This window comes from Loxodonta africana, chromosome 7 (genome assembly GCF_030014295.1).
Source record: "Loxodonta africana isolate mLoxAfr1 chromosome 7, mLoxAfr1.hap2, whole genome shotgun sequence".
Classification (NCBI taxonomy): domain Eukaryota; kingdom Metazoa; phylum Chordata; class Mammalia; order Proboscidea; family Elephantidae; genus Loxodonta; species Loxodonta africana.
Genome location: NC_087348.1, coordinates 92818566 through 92839001, shown reverse-complemented (window position 1 = coordinate 92839001; position 20436 = coordinate 92818566). Strand labels below are relative to the sequence as shown.

The following is a 20436-nucleotide window of genomic DNA, read 5'->3' as shown; positions in this document are numbered from 1 at the left end:
AATGGAGAGAGTCTGAAAGCATTGGGAACCAGACAAGGATGCCCTTTATCACCACTCTTATTCAACATTGTGGTGGACATCCTAGCCAGAGCAATAAGGCAAGAAAAAGAAAAAAAAAGGCATCCAAATTGGTAAGGAAGAAGTAAAAGTGTCCCTATTTGCAGGTGATATGATCTTATATACAGAAACCCCCAAAGAATCCACAAGAAACCTACTGTAACTAATAGAAGATTTCAGCAAAGTGTCAGGATACAAGATAAACATACAAAAATCAGTTGGATTCCTCTACACCAACAAAGAGAACTTCAAAGAGGAAGTCACCAAATCAATACCATTTACAATAGCCACCAAGAAGATAAAATACTTAGGAATAAATCTAACCAGAGACGTAAAAGACTTATATAAAGAAAACTACAAGACTGAAAGAAACCTACGTAAGTGGAAAAACATACATTGCTTGTGGATAGGAAGACTCAACATCATGAAAATGTCAGTTCTAACCAAAGCGATCTACAGATACAATGCAATCCCGATCCAAATTCCAATGGCATTTTTTAATGAGATGGAGAAACAAATCACCAAGTTCATATCCAAAGGGAAGAGGCCCCAGATAAGTAAAGCATAACCGAAGAAGCATAAAGTGAGAGGCCTCACACTACCTGATTTTTAGAACCTCTTTGTCTACCGTGGAGGTATAATAAAAAAAAAAAAATTATTATACCTCCACGGTAGACAAAACAGCTTGGTACTGGTACAATAACATATACATAGACCAGTGGAACAGAATTGAGAATCCAGATGTAAATTCATCCACCTACGAACAGCTGATATTTGACAAACCCCCAAAGTCCGTTAAATGAGGAAAAGACAGTCCCTTTAACAAGTGATGCTGGCATAACTGAATATCCATCTGCAAGAAAATGAAACAAGACCCATACCTCACACCACGTACAAAAAGTAACCCAGAATGGATCAAAGACCTAAATATAAAATCTGAAAAGATAAAGATCACGGAAGAAAAAATAGGCACAATGCAAGGAGCCCTAATTCATGGCATAAACAGGATACAAAACATAACTCACAATGCACAAACACCAGAAGAGAAGCTAGATAATTAAAATTAAAAACCCATTTAGGAGCTCCTAAAAATCAAAACACTTGTGCTTATCAAAAGACTTCCCCAAAAGAGTGAAAAGACAACCTACAGACTGGGAAAAAAAATATTACCTGATCAGGGTCTAATCTCCAAAATCTACAAGATACCACAACACCTCAACAATAAAAAGGCAAATAATCCAATTAAAAAATGGGCAAAGGATATGAGCAGGCACTCCACCAAAGAAGACATTCAGGTGGCTAATAGACACATGAGGAAATGCCCATGATCATTAGCCATTAGAGAAATGCAAATCAAAACTGCAATGAGATACCATCTCACCCCAACAAGGCTAACATTAATCTAAAAAACACAAAATAATAAGTGTTGGAGAGGTTGTGGAGAGACTGGAACACTTATACACCGCTGGTGGGAATGTAAAATGGTACAGCTACTTTGGAAATTGATTTGGCGCTTCCTTAAAAAGCTGGAAATAGAAGTACCCTATGATCCAGCAATCCCACTCCTTGGAATGTATCCTAGAGAAATAAGAGCCGTCACATGAATAGATACATGCACACCCATGATCACTGGAGCACTGTTCACAATAGCAAAAAGATGGAAACAACTTTGGTGCCCATCTACAGATGAATGGATAAACAAATTATGGTATATTCACACAATGGCATACTATGCAACGATAAAGAACAGCGATGAATCCGTGAAACATAACGTGGATAAATCTGGAAGGCATTATGCCGAGTGAAATTAGTCACAAAAGCACAAATATTGTATGAGACCACTATTATAAGAACTCAAGACTTAGGTGAAGGGAAGGACAACACACAATACAGGGAAAGTCAGCACAACTGGACTAAACCAAAAGCTAAGAAGTTTTCTGAATACAACCAAACACTTCAAGGGACAGAGTAGCAGGGGCGGGAGCCTAGGGACCATGGTTTTAGGGGACTCCTGGGTCAGTCGGCGTAACAAAGTTTATTAAGAAAATTTTCTGCATTCCACTTTGGTGAGCGGTGTCTGGGGTCTTAAAAGCTAGCAAGTGCCCATCTAAGATGCATCAACTGTTCCCAACCCACCTGGAGCAAAGGAGAAAGAAAACATCAAAGACACAAGGAAAACATTAGTCCAAGAGACAAAAGGGCCACATAAACCAGAGACCCCACCAGCCTGAGACCAGAAGAACTAGATTGTACCCAGCTACCATCAGTGACCACCCTGACAGGGAACACAACAGAGAGTCCCTGATGGAGCAGGAGGAAAGTGGGGTGCAGAACTCAAATTCACGTAAAAAGACCAGACTTAATGGTTTGACTGAGACTAGAGGAACCCCAGAACGCATGGCTCCTGGACTCTGTTAACCCAGAACTAACCATCCCAAAGCCAACTCTTCAGACATAGACTGGACTATAAAACATAAAATAATACTCGTGAATAGTATGCTTCTTAGTTCAAGTAGGTACACGAGACTAAATGGGCAGCTCCTGTCCGGAGGCAGAATGAGAAGGCAGAAAGGGGTAGGAGCTGGTTGAATGGACATGGGAAACCCAGGGTGGAAAGGGAGAATGTACTCTCAGATTATAGGGATTGCAATAGGGCCTCATAACAATGTGCGTATAAATTTTTGTATGAGAAATTAACTGGAGCTGTAAACTTTCACCTAAAACACAAAAAAAAAAAAAAAAAGAGATTTTGTCTTGAATTCTGGCCCAGTCACCTTGTTGGGTGTGTTCACCCCTCAGACCCTCCTTTTTTTTTTTTTTAACAGCTTTATTTAGATATAGTTCACATGCCACACAATTCACCCATTTAAAATGTATAATTCAAGGGTTTGTAGTATATTCACAGATATCTGCAACCATCACCACAGTTGATTTTAGAACATTTTCGTCACGCCAAAAAGAAGCCCTCTTATGCCCCTAGGTCCTCCCCCGCCACCAGCCCGCCCCAATATACCCATTGCCGTGGAGTCATAGCAGCCTTGGAGGACAGAGTAGAACTGCCCCAATAGGGTTTCCAAGGAGTAGCTGCTGAATTTGCACTGTCAGCCTTTTCGTTAGCAGCTGAGCTCTTAACCACTGTACCACCAGGGTTCCCCCCTCCACCTGCCCTAGGCAACCGCTAATCTTTCTCTCGACATTTCCCTGTTCTGGATATTTCATATGAATGGAATCATATAATATGTGGTCTTTTGTGATTGGCTTCTTTTACTTAGCATAATGTTTTCAGGGTCCATCATGTAGCATGTATCATACTTCATCCCAAAACCCATTGCCATCAAGTCGATTCCGACTCATAGTGACCCTATGGGACAGAGTAGAACTACCCCATAGAGTTTCCAAGGAGTGCCTAGTGGATTCAAACTGCAGACATTTTGGTTAGCAGTCACAGCACTTAACCACTACGCCACCAGGGTTTCCAAAACACCAATCTGTTGCCATGGAGTCATTTCCAACCTGTAGCAATCCTAGGGGTCAGAGAGTAGGGTTTCCAAGGAGCAGCTGGTGGATTTGAAGGACTGACCTTTTGGTTAGCAGCCTTATCACTTAACCACTGCGCCACCAGGGCTCTCATACTTCATCAGAACCTCCAGTTTAAAATTTGGATAAGTAATGATAATAATAATAATCACTTTAAGTGTTTTACATATGTTAACTATGTTAACTAATTTAATTCCCTGGGGTAGGTGACAGTGGTTAAGAGCTTAGCTGCTAACCAAAACGTCTGTAGTTTGAATCCACCAGCTGCTCCACGGCAACAGGTTTGGTTTTTTTGGTATATACTAGAAAAAAAAAAAAAAATAAGGAGACTGAGTCACAGAGAGGTTAAGTAACATGTCCAAGATGACACAGTAAATAATAGCCAAGATTCTAACTTGGGCAAATTGACTCCAACGCTCTTGCCCTTATCTACTATGCCCTCAATATTCAAATTGTGGCCCATGGACCTGCAGTATCACATCACCTGGGAGCTCATCAGAAATGCAGAATCTCAGGCCCCATCCTGAACCTACTGAGTCAGACTGTACTTTAACAAGCTCCCCTGGTGATGTGTGTGCACATTAAAGTTTGAGAAGTTCTGATCTGTTTATATTCCCTCTGTCACTTAGGCCTTAGGATCGTTGTGGGAGACAAAGGAAATAAGCATGTTTTGCAAATGGCAAAGTGCAGCACATTCAGGGCACTGTGAGACGCTTTGGGGTTGGAAGTGGAAAGAGGCAGGGTTGGGGGTGCCCCAGGTGTCTTACTCTCCACTGCTGGATGTCTTTTCCAAGCAGTCTCTGAGCCCCAGTCTGTCTACCTCTGGTCTGAGTCTTGGCTGTGTATTTCTCACAGGAGTGTGGCTCCAGGGTCTGACTGGTTGGGGGAAGAGTTCTCATGCAGACACGGTCCCTAGGGTCGGCACCAGGCCTGAGCTGCCACTGCCCTGGGTCTGTAGGGCACCAGGAGGCCTGGGACCCAGGCCTGACTCCTCCTCTGGCACTGGGTGACATGGACAGACCCCTGACCCTGCTAGCCTCAGTGTCCCCAACATAGGCAATGTGACAGCAGCCTACAGTGCTGACCTGGAAGCCCCTGGGTCTGCTGGTACCATGGCCTGTCAGTGCCATCTCTCCTCTAGTTCCCGGGCAGGGGGCTGCCCTGCTGGCTGTAGGAGCTGGTGATGGGGGAGGAGGTGTGTGAGTCAGAACTCAGACACATAATTGTGGTGCCCCAGATCCCGCCTCCAGCCCACTGGCCCTCCCTCAGCGGCTGCTTTAGAAGAAGAGCTGGTTTGGCGGCTACCTCCAGAGAAGCAGGTCCCTGGGCAACATGAAATGGCCTCTGCCCCCCAGGAGCCAGGTACAGCCCCAGGTTTAGCCCCAGGGTGTCTGGGCCTGGGACCACTTCCCATGGGTCCTGAAAAGGAGCAAGAATGATTCAGAGAGCAGGTTGAACTGGGTTTGGGGTTGGGGCTGGTTTGCGGGCAGCTTGTGTGGACACGGGGATTGCGTGTTCCGGGGCCCATGGCCAGGATTGGATCACATGTGTTTACTTGGCTCACCTGCCAGCTGAGGGGCTCCCCCAGGGCAGGACTAGGTGTGACCCATCCCTGGGCTCCACAGCCAGCATAGGGTGGGCATAGAGCAGGGGTTCACACAGAAGGCAGGGTAGACTGACAACTGACCTGACTGGGTTTGTCCCCTTGTCCCCTCAGCTCTCCCTGTGAAGTGACATCACTGCCTCTGTGGACAGGACACCCCTGGGAGCCCAGCTCACAGCCACTGGTACATTCTTCCAGGTAAAGAAAAAAAGGAGGGAGGGAGAAAAGAGTTAGAGGCAGGCTGCAGAAAGCAGTCCACTGGGTTCTAAAACAATGCCAGCCTCTCCCATGGGGGCAGCACTTTACAGTTTATGAAAAAACATCAGGGAAATAGGGATTGTTATCCCATTTTATGGACAAAAAAAAAAAAAACCCTGAAGCTCTGAGTAGAGCTTTCTCTTGCTTAGCACAGTGTATAAGGTACTTGTCTAAGCACCTTACGTGCACGAACTCATTTAATCCTCATAGCAGGCCATGAGGCTGGTGCTATTATTGCCACTTTATAGATGAGGAAACTGAGGGATAGAGGCATTAAGAAAGCTTCTCAGTTAAGTAAGTGGAGGTAGAGCTGGGTTTCTAACCAGGGCAGGCTGGCTCTTGGTGCGCATTCCTAACCACTATGATTTACACCCTTAGTTGTTGTTGGAAACCCTGGTGGCATAGTGGTTAAGTGCTACAGCTGCTAACCAAACGGTTGGCAGTTCGAATCCACCAGGCATTCCTTGGAAACTCTCTGAGGCAGTTCTACTCTGTCCTATAGGGTCGGTATGAGTCGGAATTGACTCGATGGCACTGGGTTTGGTTTTTGGTTTTAGTTGTTGTTAGGCGCCGTTGAGTTGGTTCCAAATTGTAGCAACCCTGTGCACCACAGAAAGAAACACTGCCTGGTCCTATGCCATCCTCACAGTTGTTGCTGTGTTTGAGCCCATTGTTGCAGCCACTGTGTCAATTCAATTCATCTCCTTGAGGGTCTCCCTCTTTCTTACTGACCCTCTACCAAGTATGATGTCCTTCTCCGGGGACTGGACCCTCCCGATAACATGTCCAAAGTACGTGAGACAAAGTCTCCCCATCCTCACCTCCAAGGAACGCTGTGGCTGTACTCCTTCCAAGACTTGTTTGTTCTTCTGGCAGTCCATGGCATTTCAGTACTCTTTGCCAACACCATAATTCAAATGCATCAGTTCTTCTTCGGTCTTCCTTAATTATTGCCCAGCTTTCACATGCACATGAGCCAAGTATTCAACTGAGTTTTCTCGATTTCCAAGGAAGGGATTAGTATTTTAAGAGAAAAGCCTAGAGAAAATGATGTTTCAGCTAAAGGAGTGCATGACACATGGTGGAATTGGTGGCTTTTGAACTATGGAATTGGCATGAACCTTCTAGGTGTGCTGGGCTGGCCAACTCCTGGGGCACAACTTTCTTCCGCAGCTTTCAACCACGGGAGTTTTCCTTGGTCCCTAAAGAGGAGCCTGGAAATCTGAAAAAGAGGAAGGAAAGTTCAGGCCCCAGGATCCCAGGCTTGTTTGGGAGCTGAGGGACTGCTCTCTGGTTAACACCAGGAAGAAGAGAGAATGTAAATGCCAGTGACGAAATCAGTATTTTGAGCTAAATCTGAGGTCCTCTCACACTAGATCTGGTACGGAAAAGTGACAACAGACATCAGAGGTGTAAGAAAAATTTATGGGAGCCTTTTTTTTAGCAACGTAATTTTTTCTGTAAATTGGGAAAAGGGTAATATTCAGCTCGAGTGGCAAAACTGAACCAGGCTCAGAAGTAACTATGCTGCTGTGTGGTTTAAAATGCTCCGATTTGTTCCTTCTTTCCTTCCTTCCTGCACTTAATCAGCTTTAAAAACAAACAAACAGACAAAAAACAAACAGTTGAACCAGTTGCCCTACAGTTGATTCTGACTTATGGCAGCACCATGAGCAGCTTTACCAAAACAAACCAGCTGCCACTGAGTCAGTTCTGACTCACGGCCAACTCCACGTGTATCAGAGTAGAACTGCATTCCATAAGATTTTCAATGGCTGATTTCTCAAAGGTACATCACCAGGCCTTTCTTCCAAGGTGCCTCTGGGCGGGTTTGCGCCACCAGCATTTTGGGTAGTAGAGCACTTCACCCTTTGCACCCCCCAGGGAGTCCAACTGCTAAATAAATGAGTACTTCCTTAGTGCCAGGCCCAGTGTGAAGAACACGGGCTGTGTCTTTTGATCCCCTACACAGTGACTACTTGAGTAGGAACAGAGTCTGGGACATCTCTTGTCCCCATCACCCAGCACAGGGCTACAGATGCTGTGGGTCTCTGATAAAACTGGGCTAGGTGGATCAGAAGTCTCAACCTGGGGCTGCCTACTGTCTGGGGGCAGGCAACCACGGAAGCAGATAATTACCGTGCGCAGAGGACTGTGATCACGTCTGAGAGCTCTGCCAGATGATGTGAGCACAAAGGGAGGAGGCTGCTATGGGGGAATCAGATCAAGCTTGCAGAGGGTGCATCTGTTAAGATAGACAGGATTTGGATGGGTGGGTGGGGGTGGGAGAGCTTTCCTGGCAGAGGGTCCTGACTGAGCAAAGGCAGGAAGGTGGGAAAGCTGAGTAGGGTGGTGTGCTTGGAGCAGGGGGATGTGAGGCTAGAGAGGTAGTTGTAACGGGAAGGAAGAAAGAGAAGATTCCTTAAATGGTAGGACTTGCTTCTCTTCCCATCCCCAGGCCCTGCTTGGGAAGCCTGTTTGTATAATAACTCCGCTATTTTACATAAATAAATAAAATAAATCGTTGTTCCCCATTCCCTCAGGGGGTGAAAACTGGGCCGAGACAAGTTTGCTCAGCACAAGTCTCTGCCAGACTCAGCTTCCTCCTCCTCCTGCTTATCCTCCTCCTTCCCTGTGGGAGGCCCCCCTTCCCTGGGACCTAGGGAGAGGCACTGGAAAAAGCCACCCTGGTCCCTAGTGACTGAATCACAGGGCTCCTGGGAGGGGAACATTGTGTCAACTGAGGGCCAGAGTCTCCTCCCCTCACCAGGCCCCCAGGCCAGCCCTTCAGGCACAGCCAGAGGCCTTGGGGGTATCTGCTTTCTGCTCCTGGGAGAGCCCATCAGGGCCAGTGGGGAAGGTGGGTGAGGGCAGGGGTGGGGGTGTGCAGTTAGTTCTCTCAGGATGTCCTTCCAGCAGTCCTGGCTGCTTAAAGGGCCCTAGAGTTAAGGAGGGAGGGCCCTGTCACTGGCAGTATATGAACCTATGCAAGAGGCTCAGCTGGGGAACAGCAAGAAGCTATGCAAAGGGATTCCCCAGTGGAAAGGGAGGCTGGATGGAATGGCTCCAGGTCTTTCCAGCTGTTGACATTTTATGACCTCAGTAGTCTGAAATCTAAGGATTGGATAGTTCTAAGATCCTAGTGGAGCCCTGGTGGCACAGTGGTTAAGGGCTCAGCTGCTAACCAAAACGTTGGCAGTTCGAATCCACCAGCCACTTCTTGGAAACCTTATGGGGCAGTTCTACTCTGTCCTGTAGAGTCACTATGAGTTGGAATCAACTTGATGGCAACAGGTTTGGTTTTGTGTGTGTGTGTTTTTTAAGATCCTAGTTGGATTATTCTAGGATTCTATGATTGCATGAGTCTGGGGTGAGGTGAGTTTCTAAGACTCTGGTTTGGGGAGTTTGCAGCTGAGATTTTGAGTTCTGAGATGCTAAAGCTCTGCTCTCTTGATGACTACTCAGCCCAAGCTGGTGGCCCTGACCTGGGAAGGAAGGAAGGAACCTGTTCCCTGGGCAGGGCCCTGAGTCTGGTTCCTGTGCAGCCTGTGACCCCAGAGTCATCCCAAATATGCAGGTCTGTCCTCCAGGGGCCTTAATTGAGGGGGAGCTCAGCAGACAGAGCCAAGATGAACAGCGAGGACACCTGATTCTCAGCCAGGGGCTGGGCAAATTCTGACCTCCACCAACCTCAGGCTCCTCATCTATAAAATGGGGGTCTTGGTACTTACCTGCAGAGCTGGAGTGATGCCTCAGCGAGATGATGCACGTGGAGGCTCTTTGTAAACCATAAAGCACATGCATGTTGCTACCATTGTTGTAGCTGCCATTGCTACAATTAGGTTGTCTTCTCCTGGAAAGGAAGGTTGTGTCTGACTCTCTAGGAATCCCTCACAGCCCCACGCAGTGCCTGGCACAGAGTGGAAGCTCCTTAAACATTTTCTGAATGAGCTCAAGAACCTCAGATCTGGGACAGATGGCACCACCGGGAGGCTGCAGTACAGGGGAGGAAGCAGCCCTTTCACTTGGAGAAGCAGCCAAGAGGGTCCAAAGAACTGGAGAGCCCACCGGCTGGGTGAAGCTGGCCCGCCAGAGAGGGTCCACTATCCTTGACCTCTGGGCCTGGCCAGCCTCATCCCAGGAGAAAGAGCAATCAGCGGGCTCTTGGGACGTAAGTGGTAGGTAAACAGGAGGCCTGGCATCACCATGGAAAGAGATTAATAATGACCCTAACTAGGGTATGATTGATTCTTTGAGGATTCCGGCTGAGCCCCAGCCTCACCCACTGTGTGCCTTTTCCCCAAAGAATGGGCAGGCATGATGGTGGGATGGGGGAGTTCTGGCCCACCTGGTCTCTTTAGCTCTGAGGCCTCTACCTTCCCTCCTTCCCTGGCACCTCCTTCCTCAGCCGCTCTCCACTGGCAGTTGCCTAGCTATGAAGACTTCCTTCCTGCCCTGTTGTTGTTGTTGGGTGCCTTTGAATTGGTTCCAACTCAGAATGACTCCGTGTGATAGAGCGGAACTGCCCCGTAGGGTTTTCTTGGCTGTACTCGACGGCAGCGGGTTCCGTGGGAGTCTTTATAGAAAAAGATCGCCAGGTCTTTCTCCTACAGAGCCGCTGTGTGGCTCAAACCGCCAACCTCTGGATTAGCAGCTGAGTGCTTAACTGTTGCACCACCAGGGCTTCTTTTTGCTGGAATAGGTCTTCTGATTTCATTAGAATCTAGGGCTTTCTCTGAGGCCCGGAGACGTGGAGAGACTTACCCAAGGTCACACAGTAAGGTGGTGGCAGCCTAAATCTTTCAATTCAAGCCATCTAATGATGCCCGTGCAACAAAAACTGTATTAAACCCGTGAGCACTCTCTGAAAGCTGACTGTGGAAGGCTGGTGTGCAGTGAAGGGTCTGGGGTTGGTTGATCCCATATTTCTCCAGGTTTTTCACAAACCTCAGTGAGTGGGAAGTCTCAGAATCAGCCCTTGTCCTCCCCACATCTAGCTCCAGCCTTGGCTCCAGAGATTTGTTTTATAGGCATGGGTTTCCTGTCTTTATTTTGGGAAGAGGCCCACCTGGTAAGCTGGTTGGGAGAGGCACTACTGCCCCTGGACCCCAGGAGGGAGGAGAAGGTTAGCTACACACCCCACCACTGGGTGGAATCCAAACTGAGATGTAACTTGCTGGCTGAGTTCCAAACTGGAGCCTGGGGATGCCCCTGCCTTGGAAGAGGCCCTGCTCACTCCCTCTTCTTGATGCTCAGGGTTTGCCTCTGCTGCCTCCCTACCTAGAATGCCCTTTGTAGGAGAACAAATCCTTCGTTATTTCTGAATTCTGCTTAGAGCCCATCTTCTCCAGGAAGCCTCCACATGGTGCTTAGTGCTGGGACTTGAGGAAACACAGGTTGGATCCAGAAGAGACTCTGACTCAGTCAGGGATGGCTTCCTGGAGGAGGGCTATCCTTTCTCAGCCCTGAAAGATGAGTGGGAATTTGCCAGGCCTTGATGCCTGGGTGAGAGGTTTGGACTTTGAGAAAAGGCAAGGATAGGCAGAATGGCTCCAGAGCCAAGGTGGGAGCAGGAGACAGGGAAGCAGTGAGATGGGAGGAGGCCTTGGCCAAGCTCCAACATATTCCCTGAATACTGGGGGAGGTCACTGTGGCCCTGAACCTTCCATGCCTTGGGTTTTACACTAATGAAGTTTGGGGTTCTCGGTGTTTGTGAGTTATCGAGGCCATTGCATGGTTACACCTTGGTCCCTATCAAAGATAGTGGGAACACCTGGGCAGAGGCAGAGCCCTGGCCGGGGATCAGGATGACCAGGTGTCTAGCTTTGTCTCTGGCCTTTTTGCAGCTTTCACCTTTGTTATGGACAGGGTCCTGGAAGGGACTAACACTGGTTTACCTGGCGCTGTCCCACTTTTAGCACTGATAGCCCACAGCCCTGGGCAGACAGGATGGTTGGTTACCCTAATCCCAGGTGAAAACTGGAACCCAAAAGAGAAGGCCAGGGAGTTGTCCAAGGCCACACAGTGAGCCAGTGGTGGGTTCAGGGCTCCCAGCTCTGGAAATAGTGGGGCTTTTCCTCAGTCACACCAAGAAGGAATGTGGAATTTGTCCTTCTATCCTCTTTGAGCAGCCCCATGTCTGCTTTCCACCTGGGGATGGGGAGAGAGCAAGTGGTTAAAGGGCTTTAGAAGTCGAATGCTGGAAAGGCCCTTGGAGATCATCCGATGTTGAACCCTCCCATGATAAAAAAAAAAAAAAAAAAAAAGGGAAAACCAAGGCCAGAGTCTTGTAGAGTTCACCCAGCCTGCTGGTGGCTGAGCTCAGCCTCAGACGATCAGTGAGGGCAGCCATGGTCAAGGAGAAGGTGATGCTTTCCTCCTACCGCATGCGTGCCCTGCCTGTCTCCTGGGGCCCTGGCAGGCTGCTGGAGAGGAGCAGTCAGGACCCCACCCCACCCTCCAGCCCTGGCACCTTTTGGGGTTTTTTCCTTTTCCTCCCCCAGGTTCCTGGCCTCACTCCCTGCCCCCACTCCCCTAGTGCCAGCTAAAATATTGAGCTTGGCCCTTTGAAGTACAGTTTGCAGTTAGGCAGATGCTGTGGCTGGCACAGCCATGGAAGACGGTTAAATGCTGGCAGACCCTTCGTTCTGGGACTGGTGCCACGGAAAGACCCAGCTTTATAGTCAGCAGTCCTGGGTTCAAATCCTGACTCTTCCACAATTAGCTTTTTGGCCTTGGTGAATCATCTAACCTCTTGGGCCCATATTTTTTCATCTTTAAAATGAAACTATTGACCTCTGCTTTAGAAGGTTGTCATCAGGACATAATACATGAATGATGCTCAGCATGGTACCGAACTAGCAAGTGGTAGCACAACAATACTAACTACTGCAATTAATAGTAATAACACCATACATATATTCATTCATCCATTTGCTGAGCACATACTGATTGAGTGCTTACAACCTGCTAAGAACTGGAAACACAGTAAAATACAGGAAAAACAATATCCTTGTAGCAGTCAAAGTTTTTGGCTGCAAACAACAGAAAAAATTCAGGTTAGCTTGAGCAAAGAAAGAGATCTGTGGAAGGGAATGGAGTAGTTCCTAGAAGCTGAGAGCCCTGGAGAACCAGGCCTGAGCAGGAATGGAGTGGGCCCAGGTATAGCCGAGGTCCCCAGGCCATTGACTGCTCTGGGTACAGCCGCTCCTGGCCACAGCACCTCCACAACCAGTACAGATGCTCTTCAACTAACTTCCAGACATAGGCACTTTTTTTTGATAACGCCCTTATTGAAATAGAATTTGCATACCATACAATTTACCCATTGAAAGTGCAGAACTCACTTAGTATATTCACATAGTTATACAGCCATTACTACATTCAATTTTAGGGCATTTTCGTCACCCCAGAAAGAAACCTGTGCCCATTAGCAGTTACTCACCTTTTTCCCCAACCTCCACAGGCCTAAAAAACCAAACCAAATCCATTGCCATCAAGTTGATTCTGACTCATAGTGACTCTATAGGACAGAGTAGAACTGCCTCATAGGGTTTCCAAGGCTGTAATCTTTACAGAAGCTAATTGCCACATCTTTCTCCTGTAGAGCGGCTGGTGGGTTCGAAACACTGACCTTCTGGTTAGTCGTTGAGCACTTAACCACTGCGTCACCAGGGCTCCTTTCCCCAGGACTATACCAAAAGAACCCAAACCCATTGCCATTGAGTTGATTCTGACTCATAGTGACCCTATAGAGCAGAGTAGAACTGCCCCATGGGATTTCTAAGGAGTGGCTGATAGATTCAAACTGCCGACCTTTTGGTTAGCAGCTGAGATCTTAAGCACTGCACCACCAGGGATCCTAGGCCATTGCTCATTACTTTCTATCTATATGGATTTATCTATTCTGCACAGTTCACCTGAATACAATATATGGTATTTTATGGTGGCATAAACAGTTAATCGCTCAGCTACTAGGTTGGTTCGAACTCACCCAGAGGCACCTCAGAAGACAGGCTTGGCAATCTGCTTCCAAAAAGTCACAGCCTTGAAAACCCTTTGGAGCTGTTCTACTCTGCACACATGAGGTCGCCATGAGTTGGAACTGACTCAACAGTAACTAATAACAATTCTTTCACTTAACATAATGTTTTCAAGTTCCTCCATGTTGTAGCATGTATCAGGACTTCATTCCCCTTTATTGCAGACCTGGGCACCTTTATGTGTCGCCCCATCCAGTCCCCAACTCTCAGATGGTAAAGTAAGGCCCTAGGTCATGCAGCAAGTCGGCTGAGAGAACCAGGCCCCGCCGTGACACCCAGCCCCAGATCTTTCCACTGGGCTTAGGGCCAGAGGCAGCATGGTCTGTGAGAGCCCGGCAGCCTGGTAACAGATCATGGGAGGCAGGAGGAGCAGGGGAGCGCCCCAGGAGGCGTGGGCCCACCCCCCACAGCCTGCTTCCGCTCCTCAGCAGGTGCCCCTCTGCCTCATCTGCAGACTCTTGGAAGGCCCATCCCTGTGCAAACAGGAGGCTTTGGAAGTTCCCAGAGAGGGTCAGTATTTCTGACAGAAAACAGGACTTTGTGTTGGGGAGGGGCCTCAAACACCAGACTCAGAAGTGAGAGATTTTGTTGTCCTGGAGCCAGCAGGGACTCAGGCAGGGCATTTTTCAGGAACTCGGCTGATAACAGCCGCCCTGGGAGGTGTGTTGGAGAAATCATTGGTCCTTAGTAATGCTGTTAGTCCCAAGAGGAAGGTAGAGGTAATGGGCCAGTGGGGGAAGGGTGGAGAGCCTGGCCTCCTGGAGCCTTTCCTGACTGCCCAGCCTCTGAGCAATGCAGCACACCTCTATTAGCAGAACTTCCGGCCTCTGAAGTATGGCCCTGGAAACCTGCCCTGTGCTAGTCACTGAGGTCATGGATGTCACTCCTAGGCCCAGTCCAGAGGGGGAGCCAGGCGTGTCAACAGTGTTCACACAGGGTGCCCAGGCAAGGAGGAACATGCAGGCCTATGGGAGACCAGGGAGACCTCTAACCAAACCTGAGCACTGAAAGGAGGTTTCCTGGAAGAGGTTATATCTGAGCTGAGCCTTGAAGGATTATTGTTGTTTGATGCCCTTTAGTCGGTTTTCAACTCATAGCAACCCCAGGTGATAGAGTAAAACTGCCCCATAGGGTTTTCTAGACTGTAAGCTTTTCAGGAGCAGACTGCCATAGCTTTCTCCTGTGGTGCAGCTGGTGGCTTCGAACCACCAACCTTTCAGTTAGCAGTCAAATGCTTTAACCACTGGGCCACCAGGATAAGGTGGTTTTAACTAGCTAAACGAACAGCAAGGACTGGGAAGGTGAGGCTAGAGGAATTGTGGGGGCCAAATCCTGCTCATTTGCATTTTAAAAAGCTCACTCTCACTGCAGGTGGGGTCTGAGATGGCAGGCTAGAGAGGATTTCCTGTCCAGGGGAGCCATGAGGTCTGGACCAAGGGTGTGGCCAAGGGGATGGTGAAAAAATGTCAAGGAGGTCAGTTTGGCCATGCTGGTCTGCAGGGTCTGATGACACTCCTGGGAGACAGCCAGGAGCCACAGCTATGTCAATGAGAGGTGGTGATTGGGTAGCTTTAGCAGCACCTGGTAACTGAAGCTATGGGAGTGGATGTGACAGCTCCAGGAGAACATGCAGAGGAAAGAGAATGGGTCCACCTCCCAAAGATGTCTTGACAGTACGACGGTATGAAAATCTACCTGGGGGAGAGGAGATGCCAAGATCTAGAATAATCTGAGTCCTGGGCTGGGTTGAGGTGTGACGCACACACAGTTCTACTTCCCCCTTTTGCAGATTTGAAGTGGAATTTCCATTCCCGGGGGTGTTGTAATGCTTAGTCATGGGGGTGGGGGGGGTGGGGATGGGAGGAAGGTAGGGCAGAGGACATGTGGAGGTCAGTCCCCGGGTCAGGAAAATCCTGGGAAAGGAAGATGAAGGCAGGGGAACCTGGGTGTGGGTTCTCCTGTTAGCAGAATGTCCACCTGCTGTCCCTCAGTCATGGCAGTGCCATGCTCCTTATCTCCCACTCCCACCTCATCTGGTCTCCTGCAGAAGTCAAGGCACTGGCTGTTACCCCACTTTACAGATTCAAAAACAAGCTCAGGGAAGGGCCGTAAGTGACTCCAGTCACAGAGCTAGTCTGTAGTTGTCTTAGTTACCTAGTGCAGCTATAACAAGTGAATGGCTTTAGCAAACAAATTTAGTTTTTCAGTTTAGGACGCTAGAAGTTCAAATTCAGGGTGCTGGCTCTAGGGGAAGGTTTTTTCTCTCTGTCAGCTATGGAGGAAGATCCTTGTCTCTTCTGAGCTTCTGCTTCTGGGTGATTTTCATGTGGCTTGGAATCTCTCTCCCCTCATCTCTGCTTTTTGATTGCTTGTTTAATCTCTTTTATATCTCAAAAGAGATTAACTCCCCAAAGGACTAAAGGACCACATGAACCAGAGACTCCACCAGCTTGAGACCAGAAGAACTAGATGGTGCCCGGCTACTACCCATGACTGCCCTGACAGGGAACACAATAGAAGGGTCCCAGACAGAGCAGGAGAAAAATGTAGAATAGAACTCAAATTCTGGTAAAAAGACCAGTCTTAATGGTCTGACAGAGACTGGAGGAACCCTCAAAACTATGGCCCCCGGATGCACTGTTAACCCCGAACTGAAACCATTCCTGAAGCCCACTCTTGAGACAGAGATTAGACAGGACTATAGAACAAAAAATAATGCATGTGAGGAACGTGCTTCTTAGTTCAATCAGATATACAAGACCAAATGGGGGGCTCCTGTCCAAAAGCAGGATGAGAAGGTAGGAAGGGACAGGAACTGGTCAAATGAACACAGGGAACCTAGGATGGAAAGGGGGAGTGTGCTGTCACATTGTGGGGATTGCAACTAATGTCACAAAACAGTATGTGTATAAATTTTTGTAAGAGAAATTGAGCTGTAAACTTTCAGCTAAAGCGCTATTGAGATTGACTCAAAATACACCCTACACTAATCCTGTCTCATTAACATAACAAAGACAACCCATTTCCAAATGGGATTATAACCACAGACATAAAGGTTAGGATTTATAACACATATTTTGGGGGGACATAATTCAATCCATAACAGTGGCTGAGGCACAATGAATCCAGGCTTCTTTCTACACATCGTCTGCCTCCTCCCTTCCTGGGATGGTAAGCAGCGATCTGACAGTGGAGGCCCTAATCTGGTGGGTATTCGGGGTCCCCCTTGCTTTGGACTCCTGCCTTCTACCCCTTCCGAAAGTTTGTGAATGTGTGTGGGCACATGAAGCTTCCCAAACCTTGGGAGTACAGTGGAGTGAAGCCAAGAGCATCCCCTTACATGCACTCAAGGCCTCCCCAGCGCCCCCAGAGCTTTCCCCAGCCCACAGAGTCCCCTGAGCACTGGGCTCGGCTGGGAGAGCCCTGAGCAGCTGCACCATATTCCACATTCCTCCCCAGGGAGCCACTGGGAAGCGGTTGTACTAGACAAGATTCCCAGCAATTAAGAGGCTCCGGGTCAGTCGATATTCCCGGCAAGCCCCTAATGCATCTTCTTCTTTAGACTGGAAGCTGTAATCCCAGTGCTGAGGTTACATTTGGCGGAGGGCAGGGAGGGGGATGTTGTAGGCAGAGGCCCTGGGTGGGGCCAAGAGGTGGAAAGTAGCCCAGTTTGGCTTTCCGGTGCAGCCACCGAGGCACTTAGAGAGTGGCCTCTTAGGGGCTGTTCCTCTTATAGACCTCAGCTCAGGGCTGCCTCCAGGAAGCATGCCCTGGATCTCCCTGTACCATGTTAAGTGCCCCCAGCCTCCCTTTTCTCCATCCCACGCTGCACTTAGAGCACTGGCTCAGGAGCTATGACAGCTCAGTCGTTGCAGAGGTCAGCAAACTGTCTCTGTAAAAGATCAGAAATACTTTAGACTTTGCAAGCCACACGGTCTCCATGTAACTATTTACCTTTGCTGTTGTAGTGAATGAAAGCAGCCATAGACGATATGTAAATGAATGAGTGTGGCTGCTTTCCAGTAAAACTTTATTTATGTGCACTGAAATTTGAATTTCATATAGTTTTTCATATGTTACAAAATTGTCCTCTTCCTTTTATTTATTTTTTTTCTAACCATTTACAAATGTAAAATTTATTCTTAGCTTGCAAGCCATAAAGGAGTTTGCTAGCCTCAGGCTTAAATAAGCCCCCTGGTGCCAGGCTGCCTGAATATTAGTTCTGACTGTGTAACCTTCAGCAAGTAAACACATCTTCTGATGCTTCAGACTTCTCATCTAGGATAATGAGCGTACTTTGGAAAAGGAAAATGATATAGCCACTTTGGAAAACAGTTTGGCAGTCCCTCAAAAGGTTAAATGTAGAACTGCCACATGACCCAGCAATTCCACTCCTAGTTATATACCCAAGAGAAATAAAAACACACATTCCCGAAAAAACTTGTACATGGATGTCCATAGCAGTATGATTCAGAATAGCCAAAAAGGTAGAAACAACCCTAATATCCATCAACTGATGAGTGGAGAAACGAAATGTAATATGTCCATCCAATGGAATATTACTCAGCCATAAAAATTAAGGAAGTACCGATACATGCTACAACATGGATGAACTTTGAAAACATTGTGCTAATTGAAATAAGCCAGACACAAAAGGCCATAGATTGCATAATTCTGTTTATATGAAATGTCCAAAATAGGCAAATCCATAGAGACAGAAAGTGATTAGTGGTTACCTGGGGGAAATGGGAAGTGGCTGCTAACGGATACGGAGTTTTTGGTTGCGGTGATGAAAAGGTTCTGGAATTGGATAGTTGTGATTATTGCATAATTTTGTAATTACTAAAAACTACTGAATTGTACGCTTTAAAAGGGTGAATTTTATAGTATCTCAGTTTAAAAATGGTAATTCTTTCTAGGGTTGTTGTTACAGTTAACATGTGGAAAGCACTTGGAATGTGCCTGGCGGACAGTCAGTACCTGTTCCCCATGCCGGTCCTGAGAGGTTCGTGGTGTCTGTCCTGTTCACAGTTGTCTCCAGGGCCCGGGACAGGGCCTGGTATAGAACGTGGCTTCCAGTTTCGGGAGCCCCACAGATCAGGGGTTGAGGCATGACAGTCCTCACAGCTGTGCATCTTTGGGCAAGTCATTTTTTTGCTCTGAGATCCAAGCTGCTCACCTGTAAAATGGTACAGTGACAATAATAACAACCTGATGGTGGCATAGTTGTTGTTATTGGGTGCTCTCAAGTCAATTTTGACCCATAGTGACCCCATGTGACAAGTAGAGCTGCCCCGTAGGGTTTTCTAGGCTGTCATCTTTATGGGGGCAGATTGGGAGCAGATTGTCAGATATTCCCCACAGAGTGGCTGGGTGGGGTCGAACCTCCAGCCTTTAGGTTAGCAGCTGAGCTCTTAATCGTTGCGCCACCAGGACTTCTGATGTTAAGGATCAAATGATGCTTGACACTCAGGGTATGTGAGGTGCCCCAAGCCAATGGCCATCTGGCCACACTTGGTCAGCACTGACCCCAGAAGGCTGATCTCCCAGCAAGTGTCCCCAGCGTATCAAGAGGGGCTAGGTGTCTCTGCTCCTGGTGTCAGCAACTCAACCCTCCACACACCTCCTGTTGTTCCACCAGCTTCCACAGGCCCCAGCAGGCTGGGGCCTCTGTGTGCCCGAATGAATGGACACTTTGGCGCAGCAGAGCAGATTCCCAGAGTGACCACATCCAGCTGTGTGACCACAGGCCAGGAAAAACCTTTTTCTCTTTCTGAGCCCCAGTTTGTTCAACTGTCAAATGGGTTTAATACACAGTGCCTGGCGTATTTTGACATGCTCAATACATGTCAGCTTTTAGGATGATTTGTGATAATGTACTAAAAATGTTTCTTTTGAAAGTCTGCTGTGTGCTAGGCACTGCTCTAGCTACTGGGGAGAGAATAAAACAGACAAATAACCCTGCCTCATGAAACTTATAGCGAGGTAGGGCAGACAAGAAACAAAATATATAAGCAAATGATATTTTAGAACATGATTGAGAAAATCGAGCTGAGAATGGCATAGGGAGTGTGGGGAAGGAGTGCAGTTTTACAGAAGGTGATCTGGGAAAGTCTGGCTGAGAGAAGGACATTTGGGCAAAGACTTGAGGAGGGGAAGGAGGGAGCATACCAGGGAGAGAAAATAGCAAGTGTGAGGAACACCAAGGAGGTCAGTGTGGCTGGAGAGGAGGGATGAGGGTAGGGGTGGGTGGGCAGGGGACAGGTCCTGAAGGACCCTCAAGGGTGGGCTATTATGACTCCTAGGGAGACGGGGAGCATCTGGAGGACCTTGAGCAGAGGGTGACCTGCCCTGACTTAGGCTACAATGACTTTTGCTGTGTCCGGGGCTGACTGCCTGTCCCTCCCTTGCCTCACAGCCCTGTGTTTCCTCCCACAGGACCAGCTGGGGGCCTCCATGGGTGCATGAGGGCCAGGCACCAGGGTCGTGAGCACGAGCATGGTGAGACACCAGCCTCTGCAGTACTATGAGCCACAGCTGTGCCTCTCCTGCCTCACGGGCATCTATGGCTGCCGCTGGAAGCGCTACCAACGCTCCCATGATGACACCACACCGGTGAGCCACGCTGGGATGGACAAGATCAAAGGGACCAGGGAACCCCAGCCAACATGAGGGTCTGGCATGGATTTGCTATGTGGGCCCAGATGGGTCAGTGCTCCTTCTGGGTTTCAGCTTCTCCCTCATAAAATGGGCCCATAGAAGTTCCTGAATCTACCTAATCAGGTGGGCAAGAAAGGAGCTCATCTGTCCTGCTTGTAGCCGTGAAGCACTCAGAGACTGATGAGAATTCTCCTCCAGCAGGGTGGGGCCTGGGCTGCTCCCAAGGTCTGAGCAGGGAGGGGAGCTCCAGGAAGAAGGAGTCACCCCAAGGTGAGCAGA

The 20436-nt window shown here is 48.3% G+C and overlaps 1 protein-coding gene across 22 annotated transcripts in view; it reads left to right on the top strand.

The window, feature by feature from the left end:
- GDPD5 (glycerophosphodiester phosphodiesterase domain containing 5) overlaps nucleotides 1-20436 on the top strand; it is a 107317-nt gene that overhangs the window by 41476 nt on the left and 45405 nt on the right. For 11 of the 22 annotated variants that reach the window (XM_023538928.2, XM_023538925.2, XM_064288705.1 and 8 more), the window contains 2 exons: nucleotides 5312-5395; nucleotides 19936-20112. In XM_023538928.2, coding sequence (XP_023394696.1) covers nucleotides 19996-20112 — 117 coding nt within the window. In that variant the 5' untranslated portion in view covers nucleotides 5312-5395; nucleotides 19936-19995. Of the gene's footprint in view, nucleotides 1-4831; nucleotides 4957-5311; nucleotides 5396-18416; nucleotides 18503-19935; nucleotides 20113-20355; nucleotides 20428-20436 lie in introns of those variants that run through there. The other 11 variants (XM_064288706.1, XM_064288703.1, XM_023538922.2 and 8 more) reach the window with 5 other exon arrangements.